Below are 23,166 nucleotides of genomic sequence, written 5' to 3' on the forward strand. Positions count from 1 at the left end.
CCAAAAACATTTGGCTAAATGTTGGAGTCCAAAAACATTTGGCTAAATGTTGGAGTCCAAAAACTTTTGGCTAAATATTGGGAGTCCAAAAACATTTGGCTGAATGTTGGAATCCAAAAACATTTGGCTAAATGGTGGAATCCAAAAACATTTGGCTAAATGTTGGAGTCCAAAACATTTGGCTGTAAGTTGGGATCCAAAAACAGTTGGCTAAATGGTGGAGTCGAAAAACTTTTGACTAAATGTTGAAGTCTAAAAACATTTGGCTAAATGTTGAAGTCCAAAAACTATTGGATAAATGGTAAAGTCCAAGATTTTTGGCTAAATTATGGAATTTTTTTACAAAAGTTTTCAGAGTCTTTTGAACGGAATCCCATGGGGGATGGCTACGATTGAATTAACTCGTTCCCACACCTTAATAAGTTGTGGCCACACTTTAATCATCTAGTTCCCACACCTTTATGATCTTGTTCCGACGCCTTAATAAGTCGTGGCCACGCATTATTTTTTTATTTTATTTTTTTTTACATGATTTTGACATTTTTCTCACAGTTTGGTCACTTTGGCTACCATTTAAATATCCATCTGTTCACTAAATAACTAGTGCTCTCAAAAAACTATGGCTTTTACACCGACATAGTGAGACATATTTAAACATATATTTAAAAATATATTTAAATGTATATCTCAATCCCTCCTGTGTTCCTATGCGATTTTTAACACAATTTAAAAAAACAAAAACAGTCATTATTAACGTCATTATTTCGCGCCCTACAGGTGCGCACTACCTAGGAAGCATATCGACATACGAGACTAGCCCGGTTTGCTGCTAAGCCTAGCCGGTCTTCTCGCGATAACTCGAGGTCTCTGCTAGTGGAAGCGGTGTTTGCGCCAGGCTCTCGCGAGATCTGGGCGTGTGTGTATGTGTGGAGGTAAGATGGAGGGTAACGGAGCTCCGGGGAACAACAAGCAGAAACCGATTTTACCGAAAAACAGAGGCGAATTTATCCGCAACCAGAGGAAGGACTCTGAGGTTAGAGTTTACAGATTACAGCGGCGCGGGAATTATCGGCATTAATTCGCTACATTTAGCTGTCGGGGAGGAATAAAGCCGGTTAGCTAGTTTAGCTTAGCCTAGCCTAGCTCCGGCTGCTACAGCTGTGCTGCGGATTCAATAACTAAACATTAGTACCTTTATTTTAAAAGTTTTAAACTGCATTTTCTGCTTTATTTTCTCAGTCAGTTTTATGAAGTAGAAACACCTGGAATTCAGTCTTTCAGTTAACAGCTGTGCTGAACTCATCAAGAGTTAATTACTTGAATTTCTTGTCTCTTAATAAAGTGTTTGAGAGCATCAGTTAAAGTAAAGTAGTGAAGAGGTAGCGTTACAGGTATACAGTGAATAGTGAATATTTGAGTAATGCTCTAATCCAGATTATGAGAAGCAAGAAACACTCAACTAAATAAAGAAAAATATTCTCAAGTGCAGAAATATTATGATGGAACTGGCACTCATCAGGACCGCCCCAGGATAGGAATAGTTACACAAATAGTGTGCTATGTAGTTGGGCGATATGAGCATAAAATAATATCACAATATTTCATGGTATTTTTGTGATAACGATACTCTTTTTAAATATTTTAAAAATACACTACTGCAACAAAATGAGAATTAATTTTTATTATTGCATATGGCACGCCCCTATTAACTGAGGTATTAAAAAAATAAGAAGTCTGTTACAGAAATAATGCACTCCAAATATCTTCATATATCCAGGATTAAAGTAAAATAAATAATACTGGACAGATATAATCTCTATAGTCTCTTGTAGATATATAATGGGAAATAAGAGCAATGTGATTTTTCTCTTTTACTAAAAATAATTAATATAAAAACTAAAGCAAAGGGCAGTGGATATGTCAGCCTTTTTATGTCATATATGTATACTGTATTAACTGTAGATTTACTAATTAAACAAGTGATCAGTTACACCCCTGATATTTTGTGTTTCAGGGATTTTCTGAAGCTCCTGATCTGGAGTTTGAATACGCCGACTCAGACAAATGGGCAGCAGAATTATCAGGTATGAATATTAAATCAGTGTTTATCTTGACCCTGAGTAACCCCGCTGTTACACACTAAACTGAGTGGATGCTGTGTGTTTTGGTGTTTAGAGCTGTACAGCTATACAGAGGGTCCGGAGTTCCAGCTGAACAGGAAGTGCTTTGAGGAGGATTTTCAGACACATGGTGAGTAAACAGCATTTTTCAGTCAGAATCTCCTTTAGAATTAAATCCCATAATTCTGACAGACTGTAATACACTACAGGAAGTGTAGGGGGCGCTCTATAATGTTTATGTGATCCACACACTCATTCTGACAAACTGTAATACACTACAGGAAGCGTAGGGGGCGCTCTATAATGTTCTATAATGTTCATATGATCCACATTCTCATTCTGACAAACTGTAATACACTACAGGAAGCGTAGGGGGCACTTTATAATGTTCTATAATGTTCATATGATCCACAACACGCTCATTCTGACAGACTGTAATACACTACCAGGCTTTGTATGGCTTCGTGCTTGAAATCCTGGAAAATGCTTCAATTTTAACATTTTGTTTTCCAGGCCTGGAAAGTTCTGGAATTTTGGAGAAAGTGCTTGAAAATTTTGGAAATTCCAACTAAATTTACTTTACAAAAAATAACTGTCTAAATAACTATCTGACTAAATAAATTCACTTAAAGAAAAAAAGTTGCAGAGCATAAATAAAAAAGGCTTTAATTTCTTCTTCTTTTGCTATTACCAAACACAATTCTGGTTGTGTTTATGTAAACAAAAAACCCATCTCTTGCAGTGTGAGAAAAAGCAAATCAATAATTTTGAGTATATTTTCAGTATATGTATGTATAAATGCTCTCAACTCATCCCCAAATTTGACACACTACAGTAACTCAATCAGCTCAATCAAATGAATAAGGTAAACATGCGGTGAAGAACATTTATATGGTATTTAAATTGTGTGAATCTGACACCAATAAATCCATAATTCCTGCACTTTACTTACTTAGAAGTATTTTGTTTCTCAGCAGCGTAGTCGCTGTGAAGTATGGAGAATAGTTTTGCGATATATTGATTATGGCTGAATCACAGTTTTGAGATATCACCATTATCATTCATTTACCACAGCTGAAACGTGCTGGTAAAACTTGAAAATGGGCCTAAAAATGCTTAAAAATGGCTTGAAATGTACCTTTTAAAAGGTGTATGAACCCTGACTCCATAAAGCATAGAGGCACTCTGTAATGCTCTATGATGTGTGTGTGTGTGTGTGTGTGTATCAGTGGAGGGGAAGAGGTGGGTGGAGCTTGATGCTGTGCAGCACAGAGCTCACGCCATGCGGCTGCTGGACGGACTGGACGTGACCGGCCGGGAGAAGAGGTTAAAGGTGGCCAGAGCCATTCTCTATATGGCACAAGGTACAAACACACACACACACACACACACACACACACACACATGCATCTCTTATACACACACACTCACACACTCACTTATCTTTTTTTACATCTGGCTATTTAATATTTTCATTATTATCCCAGCACAAATTTTTGTGTGTGTGTGTTTCAGGTACATTTTCGGACTGTGGTTCGGAGGCGGAGGTTCAGCACTGGATCAGATATAACGTGTTTCTGCTGCTGGATGTGGGAACCTTTACTGCACTCGTGGAGCTTCTCAACATGGAGATAGAGTAATACTAATAATATTCATGTTATTAAGAAATAATACACTCGAGGTTCGTGCTATAATGTGTAATATTGGCACTGCTGTGCTGCGATTGTCGGTCATAGATCAGCACAGCAGTACCAGTATTACACACATTAGTGCCAATATTGTGTTATTGCAATTATACCACAGTTCCATCATTATCACTGTTTATAAAAGATTTTAAAGAGTTAAAGAGGAGGAGAAAAAAAAAAACTCCGCCAGTTAAAATTGTTCCATTGCTGCTCTGTTTGTAGCTGTGCTGTTTGGTTTGTAAGCGCTGCATCGTTGCTAAGTTACCTGTATGTGGTGGAGTAATATATGGAGAGCTTCGGTTTGTTACAGCGCATTACCGGCTGATAACGGTACTCATAGAACACCTCTCAGCCAATCTGAGATGTGGTATTATTATAGTTATAGTATTCCTGTTATATGAATATCAGTAACTATAGGAGTAATAATTTATGTTTTTCTCCTATAAATCAGATGTTAAAAGCTGAATTTTGGGGTTTAATAATTTTTTTGATAAATATAGATAATTAACAGATAAATGTGTGACTATTGGTCTTTGTGTTTATATATTTGTGTGTGTGTTTTAGAAACAGTGCAGCCTGCAGCAGTGCAGTGAGGAAACCTGCTATCTCCCTCGCCGACAGCACAGACCTCAGGTACACACACACACACACACACACACACACACTCACTGTGTTCACATCTCACTCTGACCCTGTGTGTATCTGTGTGTTCTCAGGGTGCTGCTGAATATCATGTATCTGATGGTGGAGACAATTCAGCAGGACGATCCTGCAGATCCTCCAGAGTGGAGAGCTTCCAGAGAAACCTTCAAAACAGAGCTGGGTAATTATCTGTCTGTCTACCTTTCTGTCTGTCTGCCTGTAAAAAGACCTGCTTTCTGTAAAACTACAAAACACAGTACTGTACTTGTACTTTCAGTACTTAAGTCCTAAATTTTACAATAATCTACTTACGCAATACTTAAGTCCAAAAATGTCAAATACTTTAGTACTTCCACTTAAGAGCTTAAAGAACCACTTCTACTCAAAGGACTTTTTTTTTGATAAAGCAAAAATTTTAAGTAATTTTACACAAGTTTGGCTCTCTAGTACTTTTATATTATATATATTTTAATATAATGTTTTGATTGATTTGATACTTGACATCAAATAACTGTATTTTTATTAAAATATAGGCGCACCACACTTTCTATGACTTGCCCCCCCAAGTGCATTTACTGAAGTTACTGCTTCATTAATCCACATGGAGGCGCTGTAATCAAATGAATAGGTTAATTAAAACATGCAGTGAAGAATATTAGATAAACTGAAACACCAATAATTTCCAAGCACTAGTGTTCAGTGCTTCAGTATTGTTTATCAGCCTTAATGATCAGTCTGTTCATTAATAAGATTAATTTATTAATGGTTTTGTGTGTGTGTGTGTGTGTGTGTGTGTGTGTGTGGATCAGGCTCTCCTCTGTACAACAGCGAGCCAGTGTCTGTGATGCTCTTCGCCATGGTAACCAAGTTCTGCAGTGGCCACGCCCCCCACTTTCCCATGAAGAAGGTTCTGCTGTTGCTGTGGAAAACTATACTGGTACACGTTCAGTTAGAACCATAACTATTCTAATGCAGAACCAGTAAGTAGAACCTGATTAATGATAAATTAATAAATTAAAGTGTGTGTGTGTGTGTTTATGTGCACAGTTTACGTTGGGTGGGTTTGAGCAGCTGCAGCGGTTAAAGGTGTGTAAGAGGGTGGAGCTTGGCTTGCCCCGCCTCCCGGAGGACAGCATCAGTGTGATTCGCAGCATGAGAGCCGCCTCCCCTCCCGCCTCCGCCTCCGACCTGATAGAACAACAGCAGCGGAGAACCCGCCGAGAACACAAGGTACACACACACACACACACACACACACACACACACACTGTACACACACATCCATTACATAGGGGGCATTGGGAGCAGGGGGGTGTAATATATCTGTAGAGTAAATTCCACACATTAATAAATAGATTTAAATAATAAAAAGATAAAAAAAATTACAATCAACATTAATCTTTCTCTATCTCTCTCTCTCTCTCTCTCTCTCTATCTCTCTCTCTCTCACTAATGCTTCCTTTCTCTCTCTCTTTTTGTCTCTCTATTTCTCTATTTCTCTCTCTCCCTCTCTGTATCTCTGTCTCTCGCTTTCTTTTTCTCTTTATCTGTCTCTCTTTCTCTGTCTTGTCTTTCTACTTTTTATGTGTTTCTGTCTCTCTTTCTCTGTCTATTTCACTCTTTCTCTTTTTCTCTCTGTCTCTCTATTTCTCTGTTTTGTCTTTCTCTGTTTTCCCTCTTTCTGTCTCTCTCTGTTTCTCTCTCTTGTGCTTTCTCTCCCTCTCACACTAACTCGCTTTCTCTGTCTCGCTAACGCTTCCTTTCTCTTTTTCTCTTTCTCTGTCTCTTGCTTTCTTTTTCTCATTATCTGTCTCTCTTTCTCTGTCTTGTCTTTCTCCCTTTTCTCTCCTGCTCTCTCTCTCTCTCTCTCTCTGTCTCTCTCTCTCTCTGTCTCTCTCTCTCTCTCTCTCTCTCTCAAGTTCAAGTTCAATAAAGCTTTATTGGCATGACTGTCACAAGGTACACTGTTGCCAAAGCAGACAAACAATACACAAATATAAACACAATGAAAAAAGAAAATCTAATAAAACAACTTAAACAAGAAGAGATTAAATATTATTGATATGAAAAATATTAAATATGAAATAACAATGTTAACAATAATAATGGCGTATCAATGAAAAGAGATATAGATATATAATCTAAATATAAATAAGTGAACAGTAGGGGGTAATATTGATTAATAATGGATATTGATTATTGTTTAGAGTGGTTGTCTCTCAGGTTGTGACAGGCTGTGATATAGAGAGCTGAGAGTGGGAGGAGTTTACTCTTCTCTCCTAATAAACAGGAGAGTTTCTCATTGTTACTGTAGTGCAGGAACTCAGGAGAGATGTCGATCATTTGTCCATAATATCTCTCTCTGATCTGGGCGTACCTGGGACACTCGGTCAGAAAGTGCAACTCTGTCTCCACCACGGACCAATCACAGTGAGAGCACAGCCTGGACTCTCTGGGTAACCAGGTCCGTCTGTGCCGACCCGTCTCCACGGCCAGGCTGTGATCACTGAGTCGGTACATGGTCAGGACTTTCCTGAGGTTCTGATCTGGGATCAGTGTGAGGTACTCTGCGAGGGTGTACTCTCGGTTCAGGGCTGAGTAACACTGCAGTTTGGGTTGGTGTTGGATACTCTGGGTCCAGTAGTGGTGGTACTGTTCTTTTAGTCTGGTGAGGATCGGGTTGGGTCGTAGTGTTTGGGTGAGTGTGTGGTGGGGGTGTGTAGAGTGTGTAATGTCGGCGGGGTTAAGGTGGGTGATGTTTAGGATTAATTGGGTAAGGGGGCTCTTCTGGAGGTTCTGTTCCTGATTGGTCAGAGCTTTGTAATGGAGTGATTGGGGGTGGCTGGATTTAATGTGTTTATAGAAGTTCACGGCTCGTTTTTGGATGGTTAATATTAGGGGGTATTGGCCCAGTTCAGCTCTGCATGCATTATTAGGGGTTTTCCTCTGCACACGTAGGATACTCCTGCAGAATTCGGTGTGCAGAACCTCTATAGGGTGTTTGTCCCAGTTTGGGAAGTCATTTTTTGTTAGGGGCCCCCAAACCTCACTGCCGTAGAGTGCAATGGGCTCTATAACAGATTTAAATATTTTGAGTCTAATTTTGATTGGTAAATCAAATTTAATAGATTTATTAATGGCGAAAAGTGCACGTCTTGCTTTCTCTTTGAGTTCCTTCACAGCCAAGCCAAAACTTCCCGTAGAGGTGATTGTTAGGCCTAAATATGTGTATTTATTTGATTGTTCAATATTAGTTTTATTAATTGTGAAAACATGGTTACTGCGTTGTGATTTGTACTGAAATATTACGATTTTGGTTTTGTGATGGTTTATTTTCAGAGCCCATGTATCACAGTATTTGTGTAGAAGGTCTAAACTTTGTTGAAGACCCTCTTTTGTGGGAGATAGCAGTACCAAGTCATCTGCATAAAGAAGACATTTTATCACTGAATCATCAAGAGATAGACCAGGGATATCTTCACATCTGTCTAATGATTCAGCCAGTTCATTTATATATAAATTAAACATTGTAGGACTCAGACTACAGCCCTGTCGTACACCTCGTGATTGGGTGATGAAATCAGTCCTCTGAGATCCCACTTTCACTGCACATCTACTAGTTGTGTACATAGATTTGATTAGATCATAGACTTTCCCTCCCACTCCATTGTTTAGAAGTTTAAATAGTAATCCTTTGTGCCAGATTGAGTCAAATGCTTTTTGGAAATCAACAAAACAAGCAAAAATCTTTTGTTTGTTTTGGGTGACATATTTATTAATGAGGGTGTGGAGGGTAAAAACATGGTCTGATGTTCTATAATTAGGTAGGAATCCAATCTGAGCTTTGTTTAGGATGTTGTGTTCAGTTATAAAGTTTATAATTCTTTTGTTGATAATGCTACAGAAGACCTTCCCTAGATTGCTATTAACACAGATCCCTCTGTAATTGTTTGGTTCAAATTTGTCGCCGGATTTATAGATCGGGGTTATGAGTCCTTCGTTCCAGATTGATGGGAAATTGCCATAATTTAAAACACAGTTAAAAAGTTTTAGAATAGCCAATTTGAATTTATGATTGGTACATTTCAACATTTCATTTAGGATGCCGTCTGTTCCACAGGCTTTTCTAGGTTTCAGGTCTTTGAGTGTTTCCTCTAATTCCTCTAGTGAGATTGGAGAGTCCAGTGGATTCTGGTTCTCTTTAATGATCTTTTCTAGATGTTCTAATTTATCTACAATGATTTGTTGCTTTTCCTTTATTACTGGGTTTCTGTAAAGAGTTTGGAAATGTGTTTTCCATGTGTCTCCATTTGAAATTAATAATTGGTCATGATGTGATTTGTTGAGTGATTTCCAGGTTTCCCAAAATGAATTGGAGTTTATAGATTCCTCTAAATGATTGATTTGATTTTGTATGTGTTTGTATTTCTTTGATTTGATCGTGTGTTTATATTCTTTTAGTGTGTCCCAGTATTTCACTCGTAATTCTTCATTAAATGGTTCTGTGTTTAAGATTGGATAGGTGTCTTAATTCTTTTCTTTTATTCCTGCAGTCCAGATCAAACCATTTATTTATCTGAAATTTATTAGCTCTGTTTTTCTTGATTGGGATGTTTGATAGTTGGACTGCATGACTAAAGATGGAGTTCAGGTCTTCTACAGCTCTATCAATTCCTTCTTGATTGGGAGTATAGGATGAGTCTGATAGGAAGGTATCTAAGACTGATTTGATATATTGGTTGTTGATTGTCTGTGTGTATCGGTCAGTGCTGTCCTGAGTCCACTTGAGGTATTGTTTGAGATTGTACATGTTTGGTTGCGGTTGATAACGTTTGATTATTGATGGGTTGAGATAAATGGTAATTTGGCTGTGGTCTGATAAGGGTGTTAAGGGCTTGACTGTGAAGGCTCTCAGAAACGTCATGTCTAGATCTGTTATAAAATAATCCACCGTACTGCTGCCTAGAGCTGAACTGTGGGTAAAATGACCAAAAGAGTCCCCTCTCAGTCGTCCGTTTATTATGTACAAACCCAGGCTTCGACAGAGCTGCACTAGATTCTTCCCATGAGAGTTTACAGAGCTGTCACAGTTCTCTCTGGGGGAATGTGTGGGAATAGGAAGGTTATTTCCTGTAAGGAAGTGATCACCTTGTGGATTAATGAAGTCTAATTTGTGTCCTGTTCTTGCGTTTAGATCCCCACAGATCATCACATGACCCAGTGCTTGAAAAGAACTGATTTCTTCCTCTAGAATAGAAAATATTTCTTCATTAAAATATGGTGACTCTATTGGGGGGATGTATACAGCACAGAGGAATACATTTTGAGGGGTTGAAATTATTTGTTTATCAATCTTTAACCATAAATGATTAGTTCCTTTTTTCATAGTTTGAATGGAGTGGATGAGTTCAGATTTAAACCATATCAGCATCCCTCCTGAGTCCCTACCCTGAACCACTCCTTTAGACTTGGTGGAGGGGACCACTAACTCTCTGTATCCGGGGGGACAACCAGTGGATCCATCTCCTCTATACCAAGTCTCCTGTAGAATCAATATATCAACATCTCTTATTTCATTTACAAAATCGGGATTTCTACTTTTCATATCAAATAAAGAGGATTTTAAACCTTGAATATTCCAAAGGGAGATGCGGAAAGATGCCATATAATATATGATAATGTGTCATTTAAATCTCAAAAAGAGAGAAAGGAAAAAACAAAATATAGAAAAAAAAGAAAAAAAAAAAAATGAATTATTAATTTGTTAATATAAGTTTCTATGGTACATACATATATAAATATCAATATTAATAGTATAAACTATGAAATCATTTTTTTTTTTTTTTTTTTTTTATCTCTGTGGTAATATTTAGTATCTCACCATGAATCATGTCCCATCAGACGTGAGCAGATGTGGTTGAGCATTTGTCCTATGTCTCTCAGTTCTGCTGCGTTAGGGTTAGTTCTGCTGAGGGCCTGAGCGTAGGTCAGATTTCCTGGCCTGGTCTGTGAGTTCAGGGGTGCTGATGTTGGGCCCAGTGGCAATATTGAAGTCTGGGTATCTGTGAGGTGATCTGATGCTGGTGCTGGAAAAGGGTTTTCCTGAGGACTCCTCTGCATGTTGGGTAGTGCTGGGTAGTGTGGGGCTCGGTGTTGGGGTCTCAGGTTGGTGGTTCGTGTAGGAGCTCGATCTCTGGGTTTAGGTGTATGTCCAGTGGTTCTTTGGTAAGCGGTGACATTTCGGGACAGAGCAATGTCCTTTAACTTTCTGGCGAACTCAGGAACTGCCCTTTTGAGAAGGTGGACATGGTCGTGGAGGCAGTCAGTGTTGAGTGTTGGATGATGAGCAAGGTGGATGTTTGGGTGGAGGGCGCAGTCTCTGGAAATACTGGCATTGATTTTTTGGATGGTATATGGGTGGAAATCCTTTCGGGGCAGCAAGGTGGAGATAATAATCTTTGAACTTGGGAAAGTATTGCTGGCTTTCTCCATCACCGCTTTCAGAGACATGGAAACTTTTTCTTGTTGGGTTCTGAGGTCATTTGTACCCGTGTGGATGATAATGTGGGATGGTGACCCCAGATTTGCTTCTGTGAGAAGCTCCAGTGCTTTCTGGGTAGATGGGCACCATATTTTAGCCACTCTGTGTCTTGGGAAGAGTTTTTTCTCATCAATGAATTTTCCATTTGAGTCAATTAGTAGTGCAATTTCTATTTGCTCTGCATTTCTTCCTTCATCCATGGTTGTGCACTGCTCTGGTTGTGATGGTTGGTTGGCAGGAGGTTGTTGGGAGCTGGTGGGGGTTATGGAAGGAGGCTGGAGGTGGTTGTTAGGGTTGGTCTGTCTGGAGATCTTGGTTGTTGGAGGACTCTGGGGTTGTTTGAGTGAGAGTAGCTGTTCTTTTAGACTCTCCACTATACTGTCCCTCAGTCTCAGTTCTTCCCTCAGCTCAGCCATCTCCTTTCTGTATCTGCTCCTGTCCTCCTCTTTCTCCACCTGAAGAATCCTCAGTTGTTCTCTCAGATCACTCAGTTCTTTTTTGAAGTCCTCTTTTTCCTGAATCCATTTCATGTTTGTTTGTTGTTTGAGAAACATTTCCCTAAGCTGGACTATCTCTCCCTCCAGTTGTGTAAAATGTCCCTTTAAAAGAGTAATGGAGGTGTGGAGTGGTGTGAGCTGATCCTGTCCAATGTCCTTCTGCTCCTGGGCTGAGGTCTGGTCAGAGGTCTGGTCCGAGGACTGGGATGAGGTCTGGGCTGAAGACTGGGTTGTGGTATTGTGTTGAGGAGGACAATCAGACTTTTCCTCTTGCAGAATGTTGTCTCTGCCTCTTTCCTCCTCTGCTGCTTCTCTCAGACGACCGAATGATTTCTCAAATTCACTCAGGTTTCCCTCTCTCTCTCTCTCTCTCTCTCTCGCCCCCTGTCTCTCTCTCTGTCTCTCTCTCGCCCCCTGTCTCTCTCTCTGTCTCTCTCTCTATCTCTCTCTCTCTCTCTTGCCCCTGTCTCTCTCTCTGTCTCTCTCTCTCTCTCTCGCCCCCTGTCTCTCTCTCTCTCTCTCTCTCGCCCCCTGTCTCTCTCTCTGTCTCTCTCTCTCGCCCCCTGTCTCTCTCTCTGTCTCTCTCTCTCTCCCTCTCGCCCCCTGTCTCTCTCTCTGTCTCTCTCTCTCTCTCTCTCTCTCGCCCCCTGTCTCTCTCTCTGTCTCTCTCTCTCTCTGTCTCTCTCTCTCTCTCTCTCTCTAGGCTCTGATAAAGCAGGAGAATCTGGATGCGTTTAATGAGAAAGATCCGTATAAGGCTGATGATGCTCGTGATGATGATGATGAAGGTGATGATAATGATAATAATGAGAGCGCTCTGGAGGCGGAGCCGTTTCCTCTGGAGCGGGATGAGGTCATGCCCCCGCCCATCCCGCACCCGCCCCAGACCGACCGCGTCTCCTTCCCCAAGGGCCTGCCCTGGGCTCCTAAAGTCAGGTACACACACACACATACACACACACACACACACACACACATACACAGTTGAACGCTCTTCAGTAATGAATGAATGTAATGAATGTGTGTTTATGTTCTGTGTTGATCAGAGAGAAGGATATCGAGAATTTCCTGGAGTGCAGCCGGAGTAAATTTATTGGATACACACTCGGAAAGTGAGTTACATCTTTTATCTGTCTGCTTACCTCAGTCTCGCTCAAATAAACATCACAAATAAAACACTTTACTCTCGTTGTGCTTTCACACCTACCTCATTAGGTCTTGACCTTCAGACTTATTGTATTAAACAATAGAAGGAGAAAAAGAAGCGTTGTTGTGTTTTTATGAAATCCGTTTTATTTCTTGCTAAATTCTGTTTCATTTATTCCGCGTTCTGTGTTTTTATCATTTTTCATCACACAACAATAAATTGAATTAAACAACTTGAGCAAATGCCAACTGCTGTCTGTAACGAAACTGCTTCGATTACATTTAGCAATAAACTGAAGAAATTGGTAAAAGTGGGAAATTGGTAAAAAAAAAAAAATAAAATAATAGTGCAGTTTGTATAAACACTCCAAGTGCCAAAAAAAACAAACAAACATCCATTTGTTTTCTATTAATAATTTTCAGGAATCATTTTGCTTCTATGAGTGGTTCGTATGGCTCCTCCCTTTTTCTGATGTCACAGTAAGGAGACATGCATCATAGAACCACTCAATGCCATTTCAGTCATTTCATTGGTTGAGAATCTGACTACACTGCAGGATTAGCAAGCAGACTTTGTCTGAGGGAGGAATCTGTAGCTACTGTAGCTATCTGTATCACACGTCCTTCTACAAACCAGTTGCTATTAAGTGTAGACTGATACAGCCTGCGTAAATGATGATGATTGTGACGACAGGAAGCTGCAATGTTTTAGCTTTAGTCTTTAGCCTTTTAATCCGCAGTGTGCAACCAAAACTGATTGGTTTAGACCTTGGTTTACACTTAAATTTTACAAAACCTTTGTGTGTGTGTTTGTTTTGCAGTGATACAGACACAGTGGTCGGTCTGCCACGGCCCATTCATGAGAGCATCAAAACCCTAAAACAGGTACAGCTGTGTGTGTGTGTGTGTGTGTGTGTGTGTGTTACTGTAGCTGTAGTTTATACTCCATCCGGATAAATCTGTTCAACTCCAACTGAAAAGCTCTGCTTATTACCTGATATTGTATCCATATCCACAGAACATTAAAATTGAATAAAAATGTAAACAGTGATTAAAAATGCTAAACTCAACATCAGCATTGATTTATATGTGATATATGAATATGTGTGTGTGTGTGTGCGTGTGTGTGTGTGTTTCTGCAGCATAAGTACATCTCCATAGCTGAGATTCAGATTGCAAAGGAGGAGGAGTTTCAGAAAACTCCACTGTCTGGGGTCAGTATTAACACACAAAATCAGGTTATACACTTTCTTAATTACACTCTCAAACACACACTCTCATTCATTCATATGCACTCATCTACTGTGTGTGTGTGTGTGTGTGTGTGTGTGTGTGTTAGGGGGAGGAGGAGTTGGAGCTTTGTGCCACTGAGCTGCTGTATCAGGGAATCCTTCCCAGCCTTCCACAGTACATGGTGAGTGTCCAATCAGATCGGAGATACATTTTAGATTCTTAGATGATCAGTTTTGCACATCTCTGCTGGATTTTCTCAGTCAGTTTTATGACGTAGAGTCACCTGGGATTCAGGCTTTCAGTTAACAGCTGTGCTGAACTCATCAAGAGTTAATTACTTGAATTTCTTGTCTCTTAATAAAGTGTTTGAGGGCATCAGTTAAAGTAAAGTAGTGAAGAGGTAGAGTTACAGGTATACAGTGAATAGTGAATATTTGAGTAATGTTCGAATCCAGATTATGAGAAGTAAAAACTACTCAACTAAATAAAGAAAAGTATCTTAAAGTTTAGTCGCAAAGATTGTCAAAAATGTTATGATGGAACTGGCACTCATCAGGACCGGCTCAGGATAGTGAGACTAAAGCTGCGCTGGGAATCGCTCCAAAATTATTGTCATATTTGTCATGTTTATCTGAAAAGAAGAATTTCTAGAACTTCTCAAGAAAGTATCCTCAAGTGAAGTCGCAAAAAAGACCATCAGAAACTTTATGATGGAACTGGTACTCATCAGGAAGAACAACTTAAAAGCATCATTATATACAGTATTTTAGTTTGTTTAACACTGTTTTTAAGTTACTACATGATTCCTTATGTGTTCCTTCATAATCTGATAGATCACTTCACTATTCATTTACTATGTCGGAAATTTTGAAATAATGAGAAAACCTTAAATTTAAAGTGTGTCCAAACCAGAGACACTCTGGCCACATTCAGCAGCCAATCAGAAACCACTATCGGTCTAACAATACATGATATATCTGTTTGTGTGTGATTTTAGATTGCTTTGCTGAAGATCCTCCTCGCTGCTGCTCCGACCTCAAAGGCCAAAACCGACTCTATTAACATCCTCGCAGACGTGCTGCCGGAGGAGATGCCGTAAGATACACACACACACACACACACACACACACACACACACACACACACACACACATTATTTGTATTACGTGTAACCACTGACACCCATTATCATTGTAAATATTACTGTTATATTGTATATTAAAGAGTACTGTGTCTACTGTTTAATAAAATCCTTTAATTTTCCAAAAATCATCAGTTCTCCTTATAATCCGGTGCTACTTATGTATGAATTCTAGGGGTGGGAATCTTTTACTATCTCACGATTCGATTCGATTCCGATTTTGGGGGCCACGATTCGATTCAAAATCGATTTTTGATTCAAAACGATTTGATTTATAAAAATTTATTGAAAACTTATTGAAAAAAAAGCCTCCAAAATATACACTGGTCCTGGAGAAGGTAATGTGTTACAAAAACAATAAAATGTGCAGGAATGTGGGTCCTCAGTGACAGAGGAATCACTGGGATATCACAATGACGTTAATGAACAATAAATAAATAATAAATAACACTGATTTATTACCAGGCTACTAGCGGTGGTGTGTAGGTGACGCTGCTGGGCTGATGTGATGATAGCAGTGGAGCGCTAAAGTTCAGGAGCAGCTGCTGATTAACTAGTTAATTTAAGGTCGTTGTATTTCTTCAGAAAGGGGGCAGGAGGTGGAGAAATTAATTCATATTGTCCATTCCTTAATTCCTCTGTGATGGGGAGCTGAAATTAGCTCTGATTAGCTTATTGTTATTTTTCCGTTCCGCCTTAAATGCTGCAGCCCGCTGCCACCTGTAGCGTTATTTAAGGTGGAACTGGAAAGTTAGCTAGTTAGCTAGCTAACAGAAACTGAAACTAACTACTAGCGATCTTTTTTATGCTTGTTATGAAGCATTCTGCCATAAAACATTGAAACTACACGTTAATCTAATGTAATATAGTGCTTGTTCTGCAATCTTACCGGTGATTCTCATACACCTACGCTCTGTGTGGGTCTGACGGTAAGTTCAAACTGCAGCGGCCACGGTCGCTTTGGGCAGTGGGAGGCGGAGCGAAAAACGCTTCGTGCCGCTGCAGTGTGAACTTACCGTGAGGGGTAGGGCCAAGGGAAGAAATGGGATTGGACCTTAGAATCGATTTTGGGACATTTTAAATCGATTCTGAATCGTAGTAAATGAGAATCAAGATTCTTATGTGAATCGATTTTTTGGCACACCTCTAATGAATTCTATCAGTCAGGTATTAAGGAGCAGTAAAGACACTCCACTGAAGTACAGAGTTATACAGGAGATTCAGTAAAGTTTCTCCAGCACTAAGGCTGGAGCAGCATTAGCATTAGCCGCTAACCACACTAAGGACTAGCTCTTATAATGTTCAGAGGTCAATATTATTGGTCTGTAGCCTGCTGCTAACCCAGGCTAGCACTACTGGAGCAGCATTAGCATTACCGGCTAACTGTGTTAAGCACTAGCAGTTATCCAGTAATGCTAATGCTCCAACCTTAGTGCTGGAGAAATTCAGGAATCTAAGCTTACAGTAAATAGAAAGAAATGCTTTGCTTACCCAAATAAGCAGTTTTCAGGAGAGAAATCTGTGTAGGTTAACATCCATGTTTACTTAGCTTAGCTTTAATTAACTTAGAAAACTAACACCACCCCACCCCCCCACCCTGCAGCAGTGAGACCTGCTGAACACCCCTGTCCCTTACTAGTGTCAAATAATGCACCTTATAATCTAAGTGTGTGTGTGTGTGTGTGTTTGCAGGACTACAGTGCTGCAGAGTATGAAGCTCGGAGTCGACGTAAATCGTCACAAAGAAATCATTGTTAAAGCGATTTCAGCCATTCTGCTGCTCCTGCTCAAACACTTCAAACTCAACCACATCTACCAGGTACACACACACACACACACACACACACACAAGCCGAAACATTATGACAATTATCTGAACTTTCAGTACAGGACTCTGTGGGCGTGGCCTAAGCTTTTGTTCTTAGTGGCTTTATTTTTTCCCTTTACATTATTTTTACTTTTATACTTTAAGTATTAGTTTTGAAACCAGTACTTTTTAAAATAATTTTACTTACAGAATAAAGTTTTAATTGATTCTTCTTTAGCTTCTACAGAAGTATTTTATTAAAAACACAAGTATGTATACTCTATTCTACCTATAGAGAAATGAATGGGAGCTAGTTTGACACTTTTTTGGAGTAAATACACACCTCTCTCTCTCTCTCTCTCTCTCTCTCTCTCTGTGTAGTTTGAGTATATGGCTCAGCACCTGGTTTTTGCAAACTGTATTCCACTCATCCTCAAGTTCTTCAACCAGAACATCATGTCCTACATCACAGCCAAAAACAGGTATACACACACACACACTACATCATTTGACCATGGTGCCCTAACCTTGGCATAAGAATTTGTATATTGCAACTGTATATATGTATGTATGTTTATATATATATATATATATATAATTATCAGAATTTTGCTTTTTTTTTATTTTATCAAAACTAAGAGGCTCATGTGCCCAACACATGATCCAACCAGATTAGCGTGATGCTAACTGCATGGCTAAACCTTCTGTCTCTTTTATCAGTATCTCAGTGCTGGACTTCCCGTACTGCGTCCTACACGACCTCCCAGAGCTCACAGCGGAGAGTCTGGTAAGAACACGTGCGCGCACACACACACACACACTTAGCTTACTCACACACACACACACTCACTCATCCCTCGTTTTACATGCGTGTGTGTTTGTGTGTGTTATTTTACAGGAAGCTGGTGATAATACTCAGTTCTGTTGGAGGAACTTGTTCTCCTGCATCAACCTGCTGAGGATCCTCAACAAGCTCACCAAGTGGAAGCACTCCAGGACCATGGTACATATAGCACCAGTCACCTCTTCCCATTTAATGTTTTTTTTTTCTCTTTTTTAATTGGTTACTTTGTAAATGTAATATTGAAAATCGATCCAAAACTGTATTTAAATAACCAAATTCTAGAATCCGTTTTGAATCCTGTTCATTCAGCTTGCCATCAGCTGCCAGAGCCCAGAGAAAGCACAGTTGGCCTTGCTCTCTCTGGGTGGGTACAGTACAGTAGATGGCGCTCTTTCCCCTCATCACTCCTAGGGTGATGTGGATCAGCACAAGGCTGCGTCTGTGAGCTGATGTATCAGAACTGAGTCGATGCGCTTTTCTCAGAGCGTTAGCGCTGTGATGCTACTCGCCAATGCTACAGCATCAGCATCAGCTCAAAAAGAGGCGGAGTCTGACTTCATGTGATAGTCTCCACCCTCCTTGTTGTCCTAGCTAAATTGGGAGAAAATGGGAAAAATGAGAAATAAAAAATTAAATAAGAAACTTCTAGCTAGGGTTGCAGCGGTAACCGGTTTCACGGTATACCATGGTATTAAAATGCACGGTTATCATACCGTGTGTGTTTGCTTATTACCGGTAAAACGCAAGCCAGCGGAGAAACTCACCCGCGCATGCGCAACTCTGCTCCGCTTCAGCTACTCAGCACACAGCGGTGAGAACAGCAGAAAGTGCATCAGACTAAACAAATCTCCGTCCGCCTAAAAAAAGGCTAAACTAAAATCAGCAGTGTGGGACTATTTCAGAGACCCGCCGAACGCACCCGAGGATGGTTATCCGATTTATAATCAATGTGGCCGTAAAGTCACAGCTAAAGGTGGACATACGTCAAACCTGTTCTCCCATCTCCGAGAACACCACCCCGCCGTGCAGCGCAAAGTATGTGTTTAGTTTATCATTTTAATCTGAACCTAAATAAAACCTCTTTGTAGTCGTGCACAACCCATGCGGTAAGCGCCCGCAAAAGCGCTGAGTTATCCCAAATTTGGGCACGCAGGTACAGGCGTGAAGTGCGTGCTACGATGGATTCACGTGTCCGTGTAAAGGTGCTCGCCGGACTGGATGTGAAAGACGCCATTCATTTACATGCGTTCATTTTCAAATTCTGACGTGCCTGTTTTTCATGTGTTAAAACCAGACTCAGAAATAAATCCCCTCTATCTGGTTATATACCAACTTGGCAGTAAAACAGACGTTTACAACAGTTGTTGATCAGACACTGACCCAGGCTCAGTTTATCAGATATTAAATAATTTAAACTTAAATAATTGTACTGAATAGTTTAAACACAGGATCTTTACTTCTTAGAGGACATGTAATGTGTGACACGTGTGTTTGTGTGTGTGTGTGTATATATATATATATATAATTATATACACCCTTAATGACCTTAAGAGTAGTGGAAAAACCTGGTTTCCTTCACCTAATGGTGTACAGTTTATTTTTTTTAAGGAGACATTATCTATATAGTTGTTCCAGGTTTCTACAATAAATAGTTAATTGAACAAAAACCTTTGTTGTAATTTCTTTAAGGGTCAGTTTAATAATATATGTAACAAACTGTGATACCGTGATAACCGTGATAACCGCGGTATTTTCTGAGACGGTTATCATACCGTAAAAATCTCATACCGTTGCAACCCTACTTCTAGCAACCCAAATCATCCAATTTCAAGGCAAATTATCTTTTAATATTTTGCTTATTTTAGGAATAATGATCTTAATCACCTTATATTAAGTAATTTGACAAAAAAAAAGCACAAAAAGTCATTGATTTAATAAATAAATATATGAAATATATGTAATTACGTAGTAAACAGTAAAAACTGTTTTGACTGGTACTGTATACATACTCACACACACACACACACACACTGTTACCACTGTACTGCTTTAGTTCTGTATTACAGTGTGTGATTTAGTTCTTTATTCCTGTTTGTTTGTTGTTTAGATGTTGGTGGTGTTTAAATCTGCTCCGATCCTGAAGAGGGCGCTGAAGGTGAAGCAGGCGATGATGCAGCTCTACGTTCTGAAGTTGCTGAAGGTCCAGACGAAGTATCTCGGCCGGCAGTGGAGGAAGAGCAACATGAAGACCATGTCGGCCATTTACCAGAAAGTTCGCCATCGCCTTAATGACGACTGGGCGTACGGCAACGGTGAGAACACTGCAGAACCGCGTGTGTGTGTGTTTAGGAGTAGCAGTGGGACAATATATCGCATCATATCGATATATGGCATCAGATATAAATATATATTTTTTACATAGGCACTCTAATCGCCCCCAATCAATCTGATTTATTAAAGCTACTGCTTCATTGCTCTATAACTCTGATGTGCTTATCCTGTACAACAGAGGAAACACTTGACTTGCTCTTCCTTTCCTGGGGTGGTCCTGATGAGTGCCATTTTCATCATCATAATGTTTTTGGTGGTCTTTTTTTTTTTTTTCAACTGCACTTGAGGATACTTTCAAAATTCTTGAAATTGACTTGCAGATTGACTGACCTTCATTTCTGCAAGTCATTTTTTGACTTCTCTTTACTTAAGTCTTATTGGGTGGACATAAAAAAAAAAAATAAAAAAAAAAAAAATATATATATATATATATATATATATAAAATTATTTGGGTGAGTAAAGCGCCTCTGTTTATTTACAGTAAGCCTAGATTTCCAGATTTCCACTAAGGCTTGGTGCAGCAGCATTAGCAGCTGATATCCAGGGTTAACAGCAGGCTACAGGCCAATAATACAGCTCTAAACAGTGAAAGAGCTATCGCTGATGCTAAGAGCTATAACCTAATGCTGATGCTGCTCCAGCAGTGCTAGTTGGGTTAGCAGCAACTTACAGACCATTAAACTCGCCTCTGAGCGGCAGAAAGAGCTAGCGCTTAGAGCTTTTAGTGGATAACGCTAATGCTAACGCTAAAGCTAGTGCTAGCCAGGGTTAGCAGCAGCAGCCTACAGATCAATATACTTGTCTCTGAACGGAAAAAGAGCTAGCGCTTAGCACGGTTAGCGGCTAATGCTGATACTACTGCTGGAGAACTAAATTGAAACTCGAATTAAAATAAGGCGCACTGATGATTTTTTTGAAGAATTCAAGGATTTTAAATGCGACTTAAAGTGTAAAAAATATGTTATGTGTGTGTTAACGTGTGTATGAATGTGTGTGTTTGTGTTTCAGCAGATCTTGACGCGCGCCCGTGGGATTTCCAGGCGGAGGAGTGTTCTCTGAGAGCGAGTATCGAGCGCTTTAACAGCCGGCGGTACGATAAAGCCGTGGGGAACCCGGAGTTCTCCCCGGTGGATAACTGCCTGCAGAGCGTCCTCGGCCAGAAGGTGGAGCTCCCCGACGACTTCCAGATGAACTACGACCTCTGGCTGGAGCGGGAGGTCTTCTCCAAACCCATCTGCTGGGAGGAGCTGCTGCAGTAAACATGCTCACACACACAGACTGGGCCTTTTATTCATTATTAAGGACATTTAAAGAGGTAGTTCTGTGGAAATCTGAACCCAAACCCCAGCAACCACACCAACCCAACCCCAGCTGTTCTCCGTTAGCTGTTCGGGTTCGGTGCTTCTTTAGCATTAGCACGGGAGCTACCAGGCTATTGTCGCTAACAGGTCATGGGCGCTTGTATACCCATCAGTTAGCACTGGCTAATCATCACACACACCTTCATCATCCACAAGGCTGAAGTCGGTCTCTCACCGGAACTCTGCGTTCCACCTTAAATCCACCTTAAATCCACCTTAAACACGCTCTGCTCCAGATCCCCAACTTATTTATCTATTGCTTTAGGATTAAATTCCTTTCTGAGGACCAGTGTCTGTATCTCTCTCTCTCTTTCTCTCTTATTCTCTCTTTTATTCTCTTGCTCACGCTCTCGTTCTCTCATTCTTTTCTTTTTCGCTCCTTCTGTCTCACTCTCTCTTCTCTTTTTTCTCTCTCTCTCTCTAAGACTCACACACTCCTCCGTCTTGTGATCCGTCTGTCTTAATCTCTCACTCCTTATCTCTCTTTCTCTCTCACTCTTTTCTCTTTTGCTTCTTCTCTCCTATTCTTTTTTCCATTTCTCTCTCTAAATCTCATTCGCTCCTTCCCTCTCTTTCTCTTTTTCTCCTTACTCTCCTTCAAAATCTCACTCCTTCCATCTCAATTTCTCGTTCTATCTCTCATCTCGCTCTTTCTCTTTCTCAATCTCTCACTCCTCTCTCAATATCTCACTCCTTCCGACCCAATTTCTCGTTCTATCTCTTTCTCAATCTCTCGTTCTTTCTCACTTTCGTCTCTCTAAATCGCAGACGCTCCTTCTCTCTCTCTTTCTCTCTCTCTTTCCTCCTATCACACGCTCTATTCTATTTTCTCTTAATCTCCGATTCCCTCTTTCATGCTTTTTCTCTCTTCTCTCACTCTTTCTTTTTTCTCAATTTCTCTTTTTTTCTCTCTTTTTTTTTCTCTCTTACTTTTCCTCTCTTCTCTCTCTTATTCTTTTTCTCTCTCTTATATATTATAGTGTATTGGACAGTGTGTGTGTGTGTTTTACACTACATCCCGCGGTGTGTTTGAGTTCGGTATGATGGTGAGAGAGATTTTGAATGAGTTGTTTGTTTGTAAGAATCAGGTTTTATTATGGTATTAAAACGTTATTAATGGATTAAAGCGTAAGTGTGGTTTACTGTTTTCTGTTTTATAGTTTATTATATACTTGTTTCTTCAGCGTCATGCGTTCCTGAAGAACAACATGGTGAATAAAGTTTAAAATGAAAATCGAACGGAATCTGCTTCTGAATTAAACTAATTACTGACCCATAATGTGCATGAATATTCATTAATAATGATTTATTTTAAGATTTATTAACTATTTATGAAATACAGTGATTCTGAGATACTCATTATAGAACCAGTTAAAAGTTTGGACACTTTAATCAGTGTTTTTCATTATTTAAGGTAGAGTCACCTGGAATTCAGGCTTTCAGTTAACAGCTGTGCTGAACTCATCAAGAGTTAATTACTTGAATTTCTTGTCTCTTAATAAAGTGTTTGAGAGCATCAGTTAAAGTAAAGTAGTGGAGAGGTAGAGTTACAGGTATACAGTGAATAGTGAATATTTCAGTAATGCTCTAATCCAGATTATGAGAAACAACAACTACTCAACTAAATAAAGAAAAAAATACTTAAAGAAAAAATAATCAGTCGATCCAAAAACTTTGAACTTTGAAAGTGTCCTCAAGTGAAGTCACAAAAAAGACCATCAAAGATGTGATGATGAAACTGGCACTCATCAGGACTGACAAAAAAAAATGGACTTGGATTTTGGTTGTAATGGAATATTACATTTTATTTTTTTAAT

General features: G+C 39.7%; 1 protein-coding gene across 2 annotated transcripts; it reads left to right on the forward strand.

The window, feature by feature from the left end:
* The first annotated feature begins 892 nt into the window (after positions 1-892).
* strip1 (striatin interacting protein 1) lies at positions 893-22,628 on the forward strand. 2 transcript variants are annotated; one of them, XM_022682476.2, is made up of 21 exons: positions 893-1,033; positions 2,015-2,084; positions 2,176-2,250; positions 3,350-3,484; positions 3,636-3,756; positions 4,370-4,438; positions 4,522-4,628; positions 5,257-5,384; positions 5,495-5,677; positions 12,189-12,421; positions 12,532-12,597; positions 13,453-13,516; positions 13,774-13,845; positions 13,971-14,045; positions 14,862-14,959; positions 16,698-16,824; positions 17,194-17,294; positions 17,533-17,599; positions 17,711-17,815; positions 19,764-19,968; positions 20,997-22,628. In XM_022682476.2, exons 1-21 carry the CDS (start codon positions 923-925, stop codon positions 21,245-21,247), a joined length of 2,463 nt encoding a protein of 820 aa, XP_022538197.1. In that variant the 5' UTR covers positions 893-922; the 3' UTR covers positions 21,248-22,628. The 2 variants fall into 2 exon arrangements, with proteins under 2 accessions (XP_022538197.1, XP_022538198.1); XM_022682477.2 differs by having other exon boundaries at positions 21,000-22,628.
* The last annotated feature ends 538 nt before the right edge of the window (positions 22,629-23,166 follow it).

The sequence above is a fragment of the Astyanax mexicanus genome, chromosome 24 (assembly GCF_023375975.1).
Source record: "Astyanax mexicanus isolate ESR-SI-001 chromosome 24, AstMex3_surface, whole genome shotgun sequence".
In the NCBI taxonomy this organism is placed as follows: Eukaryota; Metazoa; Chordata; class Actinopteri; order Characiformes; family Acestrorhamphidae; genus Astyanax; species Astyanax mexicanus.